The sequence below is a fragment of the Engystomops pustulosus genome, chromosome 4, assembly GCF_040894005.1.
Source record: "Engystomops pustulosus chromosome 4, aEngPut4.maternal, whole genome shotgun sequence".
In the NCBI taxonomy this organism is placed as follows: domain Eukaryota; kingdom Metazoa; phylum Chordata; class Amphibia; order Anura; family Leptodactylidae; genus Engystomops; species Engystomops pustulosus.
The window spans coordinates 120683976-120701845 of NC_092414.1; the positions used below are offsets into that span (position 1 = coordinate 120683976).

Below are 17870 nucleotides of genomic sequence, written 5' to 3' on the forward strand. Positions count from 1 at the left end.
ATCAGACTACCAAATCACCCCCCCTTCCCTAGAACTGATATAAATAAACAGTAAAAATCATAAACACATTAGGTATCGCAGCGTCTGAAAATGCCCGATCAGAAAATAGCGTCCAAAGTCGAAAATGGCATTCTTTTGCCATTTTGAAAAATCTAAAAAAAATAATAAAAAGTGATCAAAAGGTCGCACAGTCCCAAAAATTATAGCAATGAAAACGCCATCAAATTTAGCAAAAAAATGACACTACCCACAGCTCCGTACACCAAAGTATGAAAAAGTTATTGGCGCCAGAAGATGGCAAAATAAAAAAAAAAAATTTATACAGGAGGTTTTAATTTTTTTAAATGTATGAAAACATTATAAAACCTATACAAATTTGTTATCCCCGTGATCGCACCGACCCAAAGAATAAAGTAGACATGTCATTTGCGGCGCATAGTGAAAGCTGTAAAATCCAAGCCCACAAGAAAACGTCGCAAATGTGGTTTTTCACCATTTTCACTGCATTTGGAAATTTTGTCCCGCTTCCCAGTACACGCCGTGGAATATTAAATACCGTCACTATGAAGTGCAATTTGTTACGCAGAAAATAAGCCATCACACCACTCTTTATGTGGAAAAATTAAAAAAGTGATAGATTTTTGAAGTTGGTGAGTGAAAAATGGAAGTGAAAAAACTAAAAAAGGCCAAGTCGTTAAGGGGTTAACCTTCTATATTGTAATTATTTTATTGTGTTTTATTAGGTGCTGGAGAATCTGGAAAAAGCACAATTGTCAAACAGATGAAGTAAGTATGACTACATTCTGACCTAATACTATACTATCTGTATGTGGCTTTCGCTACGTATAACTGACCTGATTCTTCTGCTTTAGGATTATCCATGAAGCAGGTTACTCAGAAGAGGAATGCAAACAGTACAAAGCTGTGGTATACAGTAACACCATCCAGTCCATCATTGCCATTATTAGAGCCATGGGCAGATTGAAGATAGACTTTGGAGACCCTACAAGAGCAGTGAGTGTTCCTAACGTGGGATTTATGTCTGTCCGTTATCAAGAATATCAGTTGGAGGATCAAGTCATCTTGCAAAATATAAGATGCCCTAAATGTCTACTTGCACTTTAGTTTCTTTTTTAAATCCACTATCTTTACATGTGGAACAAAGTGTTTGTTTTTCTTTCACACTTTTGTCTACCAGCAGAAAGGAAGAAAAAGTGCAAAATAGGCTGTAATGTCTCTGCATTGTACTGCAATGTACTGTGCCAGCTTTTTCCAACTTGTGTTATTGCCATTTAAACCTAACTTAAAGTGGTTTGCCTGTGAACGACAGTTCTCAAATCCTGATCCCCTAGTTATGTTAACACCATTATGTTAAAACCATAACTTTTAACCCCTTGGTTGCAATTTTACTCAGTGTTTTTTTTTTTTTTTTTTTTTTTTTTTTTTTTTGCAGCTTTTGCTCTTATCACTGCATATCTGCTCACTATAAGATGCAGCTGTATGGGCAGGCACAAGCTGAGTAGACCCTTGATTCATGTGTGTTATGCTTGTGTGTGAGATGCTGTGTGCTTAGAGTATCATGGTATAGGGTTTAGCTTCACTTTTATTTGGCCTCTGAAGATTCTACTAATGTCTGACACCTAGAGAAAGACGTACGGATCAGAGTCATGAGATGGATAAAAGCAGGGCCGGCGCCAGCACTGGGCATATCCGGGCAAACTGTACATAAGGGATCCATGGGGTTGAGGGGGGCTGGATCTAATGAATCCATAGGGGTTCTATTTGGTATGATAAACTAGGAAATACTTTAGGGAGCAGAACTGAAATCTTAATGCCGCCACATGAGTTCACTGCAAAAGGGGCCTACTGAGACTGTCGCCCAGGGGCCTATTGAAACCTGGAGCCGACCCTGGGTATAAGACTCAAATGATACAATCAGCTCTACTATATCACCTAACCGAACACACATTCAGCACTGCTATTCTACCCCCTTGCTGTTGAAAGTTCCTCTGGCTCTAGTGATCTCTGCTTCAAGCCAAAGTCCAGCCAGCAGATGGGAAATCCTTGCATCATATTTCAGTATAATGCAAGGATTCCTAAACTGTATGTTGCATGCAATCCATGTGATTGTCCTGATATTCGGGCGAGTTTCCACAGGCTAATAATAGAGCACAGTATAGATCAGGACGTTCAGCAAACAGTATTTATTTATTTTTTTTTTTATTTTAGGAATATTAGGTGCTGCCTCTGGCAGGGTTAACTGTTGCTGACATGGGGGGGGGGGCCTTCAGTTGGTCCCAGACTGTTATAGCAACGCATTGGTGTCCTCCGAGCTTGGCACTGAGGGTGCTGATGCAGGGGGGTAGAGTTATAGATCTTCTTAGGGCGCTGCAGAAAGTACTTAGCACAACGTTTAAGGCGCTAGATGGCAGTGATCAGTGAGTGTGCTGACCGTGGCTGCTGCGGCAGGAGCCCGTTTCCAGTGTATGCCTGGTCCTGCTCTGAAACCATAGGCTCTGGTTCTAAGCCTGTGTGATCACCCCGACCTTATAGTATATCATAGCGCACTAAAGCTGCACTTGCCACTACGTATTATACCATTTTTGTGCGTGCAGTGGTTAAAGGCCAATTATCCAATAAATGGAAAAGAATTGTTCCTTCTGTTAATGGTCTTTGTTAGTTGTCAGTGTGGGCTTTATTCGCACTAGTTCCATAACGTTTAATCCTAACACCGCCATGAAAGCTTTTTAACATTTAAGGACTAGGGTTTTTTTATGCTGCAGCATAGTCAATTTCATAAACATCAGTTTTTTAAATTCTTTAGTGTTTTTTGATATTTGGAGTGCAAATTCCTTGCAATGTGCTTATCAGAAGCTACTGTTTGTATTTTCTATCACAATGTATCTCGGCTATTTTATAGCTGAAAAGTAATTTAGTCTACATCACTCTGATTTCAGAGATTGTTTTTCCTACGTACTTGCTTTCAGGTCAGATTAGTTAATCCCACTAGATAAAAGCAAATAAGTTTTTCCAAAACACATTCTCACCACAAAGTGCAGCAGTGAAAGAGGTTGGCCACTTTATCACAGTACTTGAGACTAAGAGACCATCTGACTGCATGTTTCATTAGTCACTAATTTTTTGCTGAATATTAAGCATCCCTACCAAGCTTTAGGGAGCTGTGAGCTCAAGTAGCTTTGTACCTACTTATCTCATAAATGCCTGTTGTGTCTCAAGAAAGATGCACTTTAAGGTCTGTTTGGCTTCCAAGTGTTTCCAGTTTTTCATAATTCTCCCCATTTCATTGAAGACTAAGATGATGTAGATTAACATAGTGTCCTAGTTCACAATAAAAATGCTTTCTGTGGGTTCCAGTTCCCTTCATCCCTCTCGGACTTCTGTCTGCCCTGTGGTTGTCTGTTACAGAACATGGCAGTGTCCTTCTGGCATACTGTGTCCAGAGTAGTCTGGGAAGAATCAAAAGGGAATTTGGAATATTACTTGTTATTGTGAATTAGAGGGTTTCTTTAACACAAAAAAAAAATCATAGTAAAGTCCATGTTAATATCTGTTTCTTGTAAATCTCCAATGACCCATAAATATCCTGCTTTCTCTGTACACAGGACGATGCACGTCAGCTCTTTGTATTAGCCGGAGCTGCAGAGGAAGGTTTTATGACGGCTGAGCTGGCCGGAGTCATCAAGCGTTTGTGGAAAGACGGTGGAGTACAGGCCTGTTTTAACAGATCGAGAGAATACCAACTTAATGACTCTGCAGCCTAGTGAGTAGATATTTCCCACTAACAAGCTCCATTTTATTATCTCTCACATTCTTAAAAAGTACATTGTGTACAGATATCTGGTCTAGACAGGGGATTGCAAATTTGACCCCATTTGTCTGTGTTGTGTACACATAACCTTCCACACAAACAGTACACAACAGCCATGAACTTGCCAACATCCTATAATATATGTATTATTTATTAATGCATTTTAACATTTTGTTTTGTGCAAATATGTACAGTGAATGTAAAGCGGAATGCTAGGTTCTTCTCTTACTGAGAATCATTTGTTCCAAGTATATAGTGTGTATATATATATAGTGTATATATAAGGGTACAGGTGGTCCCCTACTTAAAAACACCCAACTTACAGACAACCCCTAGTTACAAACGGATCACTGGATATTAGTAATTTACTGTACTTTAGCCCTAGGCTACAATAATCAGCTGTAACAGTTATCACAGGTGTCTGTAATGAAGCTTTAGTGTTAATCCTGGTTCTTATGACAACCCAACATTTTTAAAATCCAATTGTCACAGCGACCAAAAAAATTCTGGCTGGGGCTACAATTATAAAATATACAGTTCCGACTTGCATACAAATTCAACTTAAGAACAAACCTACAGACCCTATCTTGTCCGTAACCCGGGGACTGCGTGTATATATACTATGACGAGTAAATACCTGACAATTGTTTCTCTTTATGACATATTGACTTTTTATCCCCTTACCGACATGAGACGTAGTATTACGTCACCTGCCGGCTGCAGTGTATGGAGAGGGCTCAGGGCCCTCTCCATACAAGGTAGGCGTTTTTTGCATATTGTAAACCCCATAAATGACTCTGGCAAACGTGCCACTACCCTGGATCCGATTGCCAGTCTTCTGCAGATCTGAGGCAGATTTGTTACAATGAGTCATTTGGATTACAGTGCAAAAAAATCTAAGAAATGGCAAAAAAAAGGTTTTTTTTTATATTTAAGTTTTACACCACCAACATTTACCTGCACCGTAGTATGAAAAAGTAATTAGCGCCAGAAGCTGGCCAAATGAAGAATTGTTTTTCTTCCAGGTTTTAATCTTTTCTAAATGTATGAAAACATTATAAATCCTAATATAAATTTGGTATCCCCATGATCGCACCGGCTGTAAGAATAAAGTAGACCGTTCATTTGGGCGCACAGTGAAAGACATAAAATCCAAGCCCGCAAGAATACGGCGCAAACATGTTTTTCACTATTTTTACAGCATTTGGAATTTTTTTTTTCCGCTTCCCAGTACCCTGGCATGAAATATTAAATAGTCAATATGAAGTGCAATTTGTTATGCAGTAAACAAGCAACCACACATCTCTCTACATGGAAAAATAAAAAAGTTATGGATTTTTGAATGTGTGGAGTGAAAAATAAAAAAAATTAAAAAGGGCCTCAATGTTTCTTGAATTCTGCATAAAAATTCTTTGAGGGTTGGCCTGAACTGACCTTTCCTGAGTTCAATAGTGTCACAAAAGACAAGCAAGTCTTCATAAGATACCTTCAGCTGCTGACTACCGGACTGAGGATGAGGATGATGATGATGTAACTGGACTATAGGACATTAGGCCAGGAGAGGACATCCTAGCATGACTCTCTTTACATGTGATTTTCTCACAGATCATTTATGAAATGACATATTACTGTGTCATACTAAATCACCCAGAATATAGGACATCACTGTTATCCTGTCTCTGTCCTGCTTTACAGGTTGGTGACTGTTTTAGGCCCTGTAGGAATATTCACAATTGGATCAGAATTTCTTTTAGCCCACCAGTGATGTAAAAATAAGAGAGAATCTACACTTTGGTTTTTGCCTTGGAGCAGTTTGGCACCTTCCTGCGTGACCTCTGTTGGCAGGGCTCCCCTAATACAGGCTGCAGCTGTAACAGGAGTGTGCTTCTATATGCCAGAGGCTGGCGGTGCTGGGAATGAGGTGAATCTGATTTATTTTTTTACACCACTTGGGGCCCATAAAATTTCTGATCCTGGACAACCCTGTTAATCTTCATGACAAAATATACAGTTACTTTTCTACTTGTATATAGTACACTTGTTTACAGTATACTCGTACATAGGGGGGCAGAAGTATGATGGTAGTTATAATCTTGTAAATGGGGGCAGTATTATAGTAGTTATATTCCTGTACATAGGGGGCAGTATTATAGTAGTTATATTCTTGTACATAGGGGGCAGTATTATAGTAGTTATATTCTTGTACATAGGGGGCAGTATTATAGTAGTTATATTCTTGTACATAGGGGGCAGTATTATAGTAGTTGTATTCTTGTACATAGGGGGCAGTATTATAGTAGTTGTATTCTTGTACATAGGGGGCAGTATTATAGCAGTTGTATTCTTGTACATTGGGGGGCAGTATTATAGCAGTTGTATTCTTGTACTTCGGGGGGCAGTATTATAGTAGTTATATTCTTGTACATTGGGGGCCAGTATTATAGCAGTTATATTATTGTACACGGAGGGGCAGTATTATAATAGTTATATTTTCAGTTTGTTATTATAGTCTGGTTTGTGCACTGTATTGTAGTCTGCTCTGGGGTTTGTTACTTATTAATGCAGTACTATGCACTAGTTGTTTCTTGGGGGGCTGTACTGTGGCTTTTGGTGCATCTATGGTTTTGGTTAATAGTGCAGCCCCCTGAAGCGTAGCGGTATGACACTGCATCCCTCAGACAGCAAAAGGTTGTGCACCTCCGTCTTGTCCAATGTGTAAAGGCTGCTACCCAAATCAGCTCAAACGAACAAACCATCGGTAAACCTGGGCTGTTTAAAAAGAATATGTAGTTTAAAATATTTATTATTATATATTATAAAGCTGATTTGAATTTTAAAGAAAACTGATGGAAACTGATATGCAAGAAGGTCCTAAAGCAAATAAGCTCCATTTTTCCTTTGCTATACGTTTTCACATGTGTTTTCTGTAAGTGGGAGGCACTCTTCTAGGAGAAGCCAGATATTATGGTCGGGTTAGTAGCTAGTCTTTAGAGTTGGCAGGCTGATGAACACATCTGTCGGCACACTCGCAGAACGGGTGAGCTGGCTTCCACAGTGGCTTTATTAGAAAACCACTTAGCTCTGAACGTGACATACCAGCTCTGTGTAATCTTTAAGGAGTCCACCAATATGATGTAGGAAAAAACAAAGCGGAGTGAAGTCAGAGGCAGCTTTATATAGCTCTAGTAATTCTGTCCACCCACTGCTTTATTTCTGTCACCATATTATTCCTATGACTGCTTCATGATGCATTTTCACTTCTATAAATAAGTGCAAGAAATATGTGAACAATGTTGAAGACCATCTCTGGAAGGAAGCGAACAAAGCCCTTGTTATGTCTTGTGCAAATGCTTTCTTCATGCCATTTATTATAATATTCGTAGCCTTTATCTATGTGAATGTTTGATTGATACAAGAATAGGAACATTGGTTTGGCAGCATTGTCTGCTGATATTTTACATCTTGGGCAAACATATGTGAATACACGCTGGCCTCACACATATAATGGACTACCATTATATGTCTGCACTGAGATTAACTGCAGACTTCTCTTGCCTTTTATCTCCAGGGGTAAAAATCTACCTAGCTGCCACCCATAACCCTTATAACTTTGTGTCCGGCCTGCTTTATATACTGGTGCCATACTGCGCCTGCATTGTGGGAGCCTTGCTGTATTAGACTCTGGGGTTGGGTGTGCTGGTCTTATTTGCTTATGATGGATGATCCTAATGGAACCCTTAACACATGCACACGGTAGCCCAAGTTTGTTGTCAGGTTACTAAAGGTATCAAGAGCTCTTCCTGCAGAATGCATTTCTTTATAATGTACTGTATTTGTCAAAAAAATGTTTATTCATGATTGTTTTGTAGTCTTTCTTGCAGTAATATGTTGTGAAATTCATTGCATCCATTACATGGTATCATTCTAAATTATATCATATCCTGTCACTTTCTGATTTGGAAATGGTAACCTCAAGTGGAACTTGACCCTTTTCTCATATGATTTTCAATAAAATATTCCACATCAATAAATATTTACTGTAAATATATTTTGTATATGAATGTATATAAAAGTATGTTGCACACTTCCGTCACACCGGTTTGGGTATGTGGTGGAGCTGTTGTGTTTCCGTGGCTTTGGGAATAAGTAACCCACTGCTATTTGTGCATTAAAAGACTTCTTTTCTGTTTTGCCTCCAGTTATCTCAATGACTTGGATAGGATAGCACAGAGCAGTTACATTCCAACTCAGCAGGACGTCCTCAGGACCAGAGTGAAGACTACTGGCATAGTGGAAACACATTTTACCTTCAAAGATCTGCATTTCAAGTAAGCCTATATCTTTTTAAGAATGCCCTTCAGATAATACAAATCCATCTGAAGGACTATACGTTTTCTATTACATCTATAACCTATGCCCGCTGCATTTACCTGGCCTATTACTACAAGGGTTTTCCCACATATTGGGGACGACATTTTACTAGAATATGCCATCGTTTTGTTAGCATCCCCCTAGTAAAAACCGTATGGGGAAGGGGGGGGGGGTGAAGTCACATGGTCAGCAATTGCGACTTTACTCCCCCTTATGCCTCCTCCACGTCATGATAAATCTCCCCCTGTATTTTAGTGTTTGGGAAGAGCGAAACTACATCCATGTCAGTAACAATGTAAAGAATGTTAGCATTTCTAGGGTTATTTTTTAAGCTGACAATGGTGCCTTGTTTTGCTTTTATGAAATGTGAGCTTTATTGCAGATCATCTGTCCAAAGTACAAGCAGATTTTATGTGTTCTCAATTGTTTGCGGACCAGTTTGTCTATTACCAGTAAGATCCAGATCAGCGCTCTCAAGTGCATTCTGTATCTTTATTGAAGTGTCCCTGACTTTACAAGTTGTGCAGGACACCTTCAATAACTAAACTTATACTGCAGTAACTGGTAGAACCACTGCTTTCACCTGATGATGCCGTTTACATGACACAAGTTAAAACTATGTTATGATCTAGTGTGGAGTAATGCTAATAAGAATCATTCTGTAACATTTTTTTAAAAGGTAGATCACCAACTGTCGAAATTTGCGGCAAAAAAATGAAATGCCATGCATCGTATTTATTAAAATGTTTGTCCAATTTTTGAAAATAATTGACATTGCTTGTTTAATGTAAAAATAAAATAAATACAATTTTCCAATATTCTTTCTGTATCATTTCATTTTCTAGATCTCTGCTTGCTGTCTTTCTATAGAAAGCTTCTATGCACACCAGCCCATGAGCATGTAATGTAAGGGACACAGGAGCTCACTAGTATCACAGAGAGTAATCGGATCTGTGTGATACTAACGAGCGGTGCACCTGTGTGACGTCATACGGCCAGGGGTATAACAATCTGTAGAACTGTGTGACTTCATGTGACATGGAAAGATTTCTATTCACAGGATGTAAACAATGAAGCTTTCTGTTAAATGACAAAGCAGAGATCTACGTAATTGATTTAAAAAGTATATTGGAAGAATGAACACCTTTTTCTTTACACAAACAAAATCAATTATTTGGCGAAATTTGGCAACCCTTTTTAGGATTTTAGACATTCAGGACTAGTACAACAAAAATTGTAATTGGAAGTTTCATAAATCTCACACTTTGATTGAATGTCCTTTGCCAGCCTGCAGTTGCATGTAATCTGGCATGTAGCTCTATTTGCTGTCACATACACATACACATTTGAACGTGTTATAAGGTGACTGGATGTGATAAAATGTCATCATGGAACACTCAACCTCACAAGACAGCAACATTTTTGAGACGGGAAAGTAAAATCTGCATTAAGAAACACAGCAGGCTGTAATCTGTGTGGAGGATTAAAGCCAGAAATGCCCAAGTGAAATTGCCTACTAAAAATATATTTTGATTAGTTCAAATGCGTAATACAGTATGTAGATGGATCCCTTGAGTATTCCAGCACCAGATAGAAGAAATTCTGTTATTCAATCTGCTGTATCTTGTCAACTTGAAAAGAGGCATCTCATATGTTCCCGTGGCTTGGAAGCTACACGTTTTATAACTACTTACAATAGTTTATGGCCTCCTGCACAAAAAGTGTTCAGTCCGTAGAAACCTACAAAGATGCCCATTAAGAATTACAGGCCAAATGCAGGCCAAAAAATTTTCATTAATATTATACACCTAGAAAAAATGGTTCTCACACAAATTATAAAGGTCATTTTTATTATACCATGTACACTCGAGTATAAGCTGAGGCACCTAATTTTAACACAAACTGGGAAAACCTTTTGACTCAAGTATAAGTATATGGCGGGAAATGCATTGGTCACAGCCTAAACACAGTATATAGCCAGCCAGCACATGCCCCCCTAGTAAATAGCTGCTCCCTCCTAGTGTATGGCCAGCAACCCCCTATGCCCAGCCTATTAAAAAAAAAAAAAAACTCACCTTCCCGACATCCCCACATGTCTTCATCTGAAGATCCCTATCCGGGTCCCTGTACGCTGCCTTCACATATGCCATGACGTCAGCCGCGTGTTGACATCATAGTGTGTGCCGATAGTGGCGCATACACTATGATGTCGGCAAGCTGCAGTCGTCATGGTGTGTGCGATGAGCAGGGACCCGAAGACAGAGCTGAAGCTTCAGAAGACTGAAGAGGACCTGCCGGGGTGTGCTGGAAAGGTGATTAGAGGGTTTTTTTCATAGACTCGAGTATAAGCCAAGTAAGGGTTTTTCAGCACATTTTATGTATGGTATAGTCAACATACAGATATACAAAATTCCTTATTATAGATACTTGAACAGTTAATTGCAAAGGAGGGCGTAGGATGAAAAACAGTCACTCACAGTATACAAAGAATACATAAGGCCCCAGAGAAGTACAAACCTTCGAAGATAACCAAAAAATCCTATATAATGCCAGTACCAGAGGTACCTTGCTGTTTCCATAAAAGTACAAACGTTTGTATGCATGCGTTTTTAGTTGTTGTTTTTTTTTTGTTTTTTTTTTTGTTTTACATTTCATTGTTTTCTTTCTTTCTTTCCCAGACTAATCTCCAATATCTAAGTATGTTTTGTTTCATTACTTTTATTCCTGCCTTTTAGGATGGTAATTTTAGCATAGTCTCCATATTAATCCTTTAGGATTTTAAGTGAAATATTTCCTATTTGACGTGGACATCTCATCAGTACCGAAAACAGCCTGTACTAGATGATATACTTTTAGGTGTATGCTCTTGGGTTGTACTAGAATGTCTCAGCCGAAAGACTGGGATTCTGTTTAAAAAAAAACCAAGGAATTACAGGTCCATGTGATGTAATTGGTATCATAGCTGAGCTCCACTGAAGTGAAAGGGACTGGGTTTGGCACTATTTTTAGAAGAAAGTGGCCAGGGTTCTCTAATTTAGCTACTGCGCTTTCTTATGTTTTATTGAAAGCACTATTTGCCACATTTTAGTTAACAGATACTGAAAGTACTTGTAAGGCAACAAACCCATTTGTAATGTGTAGAACATCCTCCTGTAAATAAAATATGTGCAATGCAACAATCCCATTTGATTGTAAATATTCAGAATGACAGTGAGCTCTTTAATTTAGACTTGGCATTCACACTGACGTGTCCACATCAAAGATCTAGTCTGTAGTATGAAACCCTCCTTGATGGTATGTGGAAAACACTGCCTTTTTCATTGTGTAACATAGATGTAAAATAGACATGTGATTTTTGGAAAACTTTTGAGGAATTAACAAAATTATTTTTGTTTTTAAAAACTTCAAAGCTCAGATTCATTGGCACATTTAGCGATGACTACACTGATCCTTTTTTCATTGCGTTTATTTCAGGATGTTTGATGTCGGCGGCCAAAGATCTGAAAGAAAAAAGTGGATTCATTGCTTTGAGGGAGTAACTGCAATCATTTTCTGTGTGGCTTTGAGCGATTACGATTTGGTCCTCGCTGAAGATGAAGAGATGGTAAGTGTGAAGGTTTAAAAGGGCAGTCAATAGTATCAACATGTCTAAAAGTATGTGCTGGGAGTTTTGCCTCATACTTTTCAGCTGCCTTCAGTTGGCTTTTGATTAATATTTTTAGTAATCCCTGATATGTCCCTTTTTTTGATTGAAAAACTTGAATTGTGAGCTGTAACACATCCAGCTATGTATGTATTCAAGCAGAATGCAGGCTTTTCTTGTAGAGGAAATTATGCAGTTAACATACTTTAAAGGGCTATTCTTGTCTGGGCATTCACATTCAGTTTCATTAATCTTCCATATATAAACATTTCTTCAATTGGATGTTATTAAAAAAAAATGTTCCTGTGTGAAGATAATTTCTCATAAATGTAGTCGTGTTGTCCCTTAGAAACGAGATGGCTTCCCCGGATACGACCAGCTCTGCTGGAGTGATTGCACAAAGAAACAAATTGTTTATGTATATGAAATGTCTGGGAGTTACTGCATCTCCCGCGTCCGTCCTCTGGTAATGATTGCTGAAGCCAGGTGGTCAGGCAGGGCTCAGTAGTGCATCTGGCCACCGCTGCCAGAGTGTGACGTGGCCGTATCCGAGGAAGCTGATCTGGTTTCTAAGGGACAACATGACTATATTTATGAGAAATTATCTTCACACAGGAACAATTTTTTTTATTAACATCCAATTGAAGAAATGTTTACATAAGGCAAATGAATTTAATTAAATGTAAAAGCCCAGATGGGATTACCCCTTTAAGGATGAGTTCACACAACACAGGTACTTGTTCATCAATGTAAGGTTGTAGGAGAGACTACACAGGAATTTTCTGTTCATCCCGATGAGTGATTGTCATCAGATCTCTATAAGGCTGCAGTCACATGAACATATGGTTTCTCCAGCCCTGTATTCCCCAGTGTATGAATCCTGTATAAGTGACTTTTTTTTTATCCTTATGTCTCTGTATCCATACCGTATCTGTATAAAATGCTATGGGCTGGCAAACGATGGATAGCTAACTATTTCTAAATACTTTACGTATATATACAGAAGAATATAGTGCACAACCGTACGCAACCTGTATTTTATAAGTTCCCATAGAATTACATGGGGCATACAAAACAGAAATGCATGAGAAAATAGGACAGGCTCTATATTTTTATATGGCTCGCGTACGTTGGGCAATAAAGCCATGTACATGGATGGCCCTCTTGCCCATTGAACTGAATGGGGCCGTATGCTACCCGTATATATGTCCGTTTTCATACATTTGTGTGAATGCAGCCTTTGATACATAAGATGGAGATTTTTTTTATTGCCACCTGTGGTCCTTGGCCTGAATTAACCATCTAGTTGACTTGGGGTTCTTGCTTGCCGCTGATTTGAAAGTTACACGTTGAAGAGCAGCCCATGAATTTGTAAGGATGCATGTGGTCAGAAGCATTTTTGTGACCTTTTTTACTTCAGTGTAAACTTGTGCTTCAATCCCTCATCCTCAAAGCTCCATGTCATAGATGTAGGGCCTAGTGGACTTCTAAGCTTGTCCAATAGTTTTTCTCCTTAACAACTTCATATTTGTATGCTAGATGATTTCCCTATTAATGTCTGACAGGAACACCAGCAAATTAACATCTTAGGTTTCTAAAAGACACTTGAACTGTATTTCACAAATCTGAAGAGATCCTTGGGATTTCTTCTTGGCTGCTTGTAGTTTTGCAGGGTTAGATGGTGCCACACCTTGCTCTGGTATTGCACTTCAGCTCTATTGGGGAGGGTAGAGTTGACTTGCAATACTTCTATTTTGCACTACATCACGTGCATTTTGTTCTTTGAGGGCTAGAATGAGAAGTTTATTAGTAACTGAAGTTATTCATGGTTACAAGGCCCTGTAATGTTACATTTCTACGGCTCAGGAAAATACTTTTTTGCCTGCACCACCTTTTGTCTCCTGGTTTCTGATCTGCAATTTATTTTTTCTTGTTTAGAACCGCATGCACGAAAGTATGAAATTATTCGACAGCATCTGCAATAACAAGTGGTTCACAGATACCTCTATTATCCTTTTTCTAAACAAGAAAGATCTGTTTGAAGAGAAAATCAAGAGGAGTCCGCTTACAATTTGCTACCCGGAATATGCAGGTGCGTCTCTTTCGCCCTCAAAATCAATCTAATCCAGGTAAAATACTAAAAGATCCCTCATTCCTTTGTTCACCTTTAAATGTGGTGTTATTGCCCCTTTTTTACAGGTTCAAATACGTATGAGGAAGCTGCTGCATATATTCAGTGTCAATTTGAAGACCTCAACAAAAGAAAGGATACAAAAGAAATCTACACCCACTTCACATGTGCGACAGATACCAAGAACGTGCAGTTTGTATTTGATGCAGTGACAGATGTCATCATAAAAAACAATCTCAAAGACTGTGGCCTTTTCTAAAACATGTCATTATATGGTAAGAGGATTCGATGTTTAACAGGTAGACCCAACCATGCAAAATATTGCTCCACTATTCAGCATTTGTCTATTCAATATAAACAGGCAGAATTCCTTATTAAAAAAAGAGAAAAATGTCCTCTTTTTTTGGTATAGATCTGAATTGTAATAGTAGGAACTTGTTAGATCAAGTGTCGGTCACCTGAGCTGCCATTGCAAATGTGATCCTGGCGCAGCTTACTGTTTATCTGGACCGGATAGTACAGTATGATAGATCATATGGTTTGTTCAGCTAATATTGTGTTGATTTGGGCCAGTACATTGCAGCATATTGGTTATTTTTACTTTTTTTTTTTCCCCTCACCATGTAACACAGGCTGTAGGGCGTCACTTTTTTGCCAAAATAAAACATTCCCTATCGGCTAAATGAAAAAAATCCTATAAGCCCACTTTACTGCACAAAAAAAGTGCTACTAGAGCCACTTAAAGTTAACAAATAATTTCAGTATGTAATAAATCCTGGCATTTTCCAAGTCTAACAATGATTATATCTACTCTCTTTCCTGTAGATTGCATTTGACTTCACCCTGTTATAGCTTGATGGCTTTTGGAGTGATTTAAGACTCAATGAACGGCGGACCAGTACTGTACTTTGCCAGTTTTATTAGCTTTATTTATGTTCATGTCTTGTAAATTTTCAGAAGTAACTGCTATTTACTAGGCCACACAATGGAGAAGGTATCTTGATTGTATGTATACTGTAATTGTAGGAATGTTATTTGTACAGACATTGAACAGAATATTTTAATAATTTGAATTGTTAAAAAAACCTAAAAATCCTCTGTTTTATGAAATGCAGTTAGAGGACATTTTTTCTCGCCTGTTTAGGTTATTTAAAGAAATAATGTATATTTCCCCCCTCCCCTCCTTAAGCATGCATGCTGCCTTATTCTGTGTTCTGCAATGTTTCCTTGCAAGCCTGTAAGATATAAATATATATAAGAAGCAGAATGAAATCTGGACACCTTACAGATGCACAATCCCGGGGCATGTAACACAGAATCATCCTGAGCCTTCACTGTGCATTTTTATTATGTAATAGTTCTCTTGTGCATTGCCTTACAGGTGGTGCCAAAACTGCATTTTTTTATACATTTAAGAAACAAATCTTTTATTTGTAAATAAATTTTTCCAGATGTTTGTCCAAAACATTTTGTGGGCTGCTGAAATGCAGACAAACATTTTGGGAGTTATTACCTAATTCTTGTTGGAGGAACCATGTATGTACGTGGCATGCAGACCATGGCAGTACTTTGTATAGATGAGTTAGTCTGGCAGTAAATAAATTCCACGTATGTGCTACATTTTAGAACACCTCAGCTTTTCCATTGCAATGTGCAGCCGATGATGCTCCATTTATGCCATTTTGATGTTCAGCTTTGTGATGCTGTCTTTGTAGTTGCCTTATTTTTCACTTTTTGTCTTACAGTCCTATCATTCCCTCAACCTCTTGGGTGGTATTATGTTGTAGCCTCCCCACTGGAAATTAAGATATTCCGAAAACTTGTGATATTTTTTTTTTTCCTTAGAGGTGAAATATTCCTCCACCATTCTAGCCATTCTAATTTCATGTGGTTACTCTCACTAAGAAATCCCGTTGGACCACTTTTTCATAAGATCTTTCCCCTTACCTCACTGTGGGTTGACTTCACAATTAATCCATGAAAGTTGTGTTGCCTCATATTTACCCAGAATTCACAAGTAACTTTTTTTTTTTTGTGTTGTCCAGAACATGTAAAAAAGAACATGAATTGTACTCGTTGTTACCTTCATTAAAGTTTTTGTACTTCACTATACGGAATGAATTCTTGATGATTTCATAATTACTAAGGTTACAGCTGAATTTGTGCCTTGAATGATTTATTATTTTTAATTTTTATTTAAATAAAGTATTTGGCAGACAACCTGAGACATTTGTGTAACAATGTACTGACAAAAAAACATCACAATGTATATAATAGAACACAGCTTTGTAAAACGTTGTTAATCAGTTCCCATGTAAACCATGTTGCTAATGCATCCCAATAAACCTTGCAGTTTTTCAGATTTTAGATCTGATCTGTTAAGTGTTTAATATTAAGAATATGATATAAGAAATGTTGTACCATTTTACGTGAACTACAGTTTTGTAGTAAAAGTACAGTTTTGTTAATATTAAGCTAAAGAAATTTTTTTTTGATCTGGCCCTAACAATATGCAGTGTTCTCAAAATCTACTGTATCAGCATCCCATGACAGCAGATGTGAAGAAGGAAATATCTGTGGGGCAGTCGGTGGAGGGGACAGGAACGCCCCATGCTCGCCCGCTCCACTGGCCACCGCGCCCCTCTACACCCACATGGCTTGGAGGTGGCGTATTCACGATTCAGCGTTCTGCAATGTCTGCGTCACTTTTGTTCGCTGGTTTTTACGCAAAACTATGCCACGTCCAACCTGGTGTAATTCTGTCCGCCGGCCCCGTCGACCACCCGATACATTGATAGGCATAAGCCTTTCTATCTATCCGGCAACAAGGGGGGGGTGTGGCCACCATCATACGCTGGCGTATGATAAATCTCCCCCACAGTGTGGGTAAAGAAAGTATTCAGCCCCTTTAAATTTTTCACTGTTAATGTTTTTTTTTTTGCTCATTAATAATACTCTTTTATATAGCACCATTCAAATCCATAGCGCATTACAAATTCTGGGGGACATATACAAGTATAATAAGACATAACAGAATAAGAAGTCAAATGAAACAAATAGGAGTGAGGGCCCTGCTTGCAAGAGCTTTACAGTCTGAGGATGAGGGGGTGACAAGAGGTATAAGAGTTTGTATAATGGTCCAGCCATTTTTTTTTTTTTTTTATAAGGGGATGGAATAAAAATGCTGCTGCTTGAACGAGCCATCAGCCACCATATTATATACAAAGTCAGTGGGACTGCAGAAAAGCATTTTCTGGATAACAGACTGGGATTACACAGAATTGGTTAATAAAGAGATAAAGTTGCATGCAGCTAGCGAGTGTGAAAAGTCTGATTAAATAAATGAGTTTTAAGAGAACATTTGAAGCATTGGGGGTTGGGTATTAGTCTGATAGACCGGGGTAGGGTATTCCAGAGAATTGGTGCAGCTCTGGAGACATGCAGGGGAAGTTTGGATTTAGGAAGAGAATAATCTAAGATCACTGGCAAATCGAAGAGCACGGGTTGGACGATAGACTAAGAAAAGAGTGGTAGGGGGGTGCAGCATTATGAAGAGCTTTGTAGATGAGGGTTATTAATTTAAACTGTATATGAAAGGAGACTGGCAACCAGTGAAGTGACAGGCACAGACTGGAGGCACCCGTGTAGTGTTTAGTCTGAAAGACGAGCCTAGCTGCTGCATTGAGAATAGATTGTAGAGGAGAGACCGATAAGTAGGGAGTATTCTAGACGAGTGTGATTATTAAGTGTTTTAGAGTAGAGTAGAAGTCTGACCTATTTTTAAGCAAAATTCCTAGGGGTTATTCTGGATTCAGAAAAACAATGTTCCTTTTTACCCCCATAAACAGACGCTAATTCTTCACTTAGAATCTTTTCCAATAAAGAAGATCTGCACC

At 38.5% G+C, this 17870-nt stretch overlaps 1 protein-coding gene across 1 annotated transcript in view; it reads left to right on the plus strand.

Annotated features, from left to right (window-relative positions):
• Positions 1 to 16086, plus strand: part of GNAI1 (G protein subunit alpha i1) — a 35082-nt gene extending 18996 nt beyond the window's left edge. Inside the window, exons 2-9 of the mRNA XM_072147254.1 lie at positions 744 to 786; positions 873 to 1014; positions 3624 to 3781; positions 8029 to 8157; positions 11675 to 11804; positions 13782 to 13935; positions 14043 to 14249; positions 14800 to 16086. Of these exons, the coding sequence (XP_072003355.1) occupies positions 744 to 786; positions 873 to 1014; positions 3624 to 3781; positions 8029 to 8157; positions 11675 to 11804; positions 13782 to 13935; positions 14043 to 14233 (947 nt within the window). The 3' untranslated portion in view covers positions 14234 to 14249; positions 14800 to 16086. The remainder of the gene's footprint in view (positions 1 to 743; positions 787 to 872; positions 1015 to 3623; positions 3782 to 8028; positions 8158 to 11674; positions 11805 to 13781; positions 13936 to 14042; positions 14250 to 14799) is intronic.
• The last annotated feature ends 1784 nt before the right edge of the window (positions 16087 to 17870 follow it).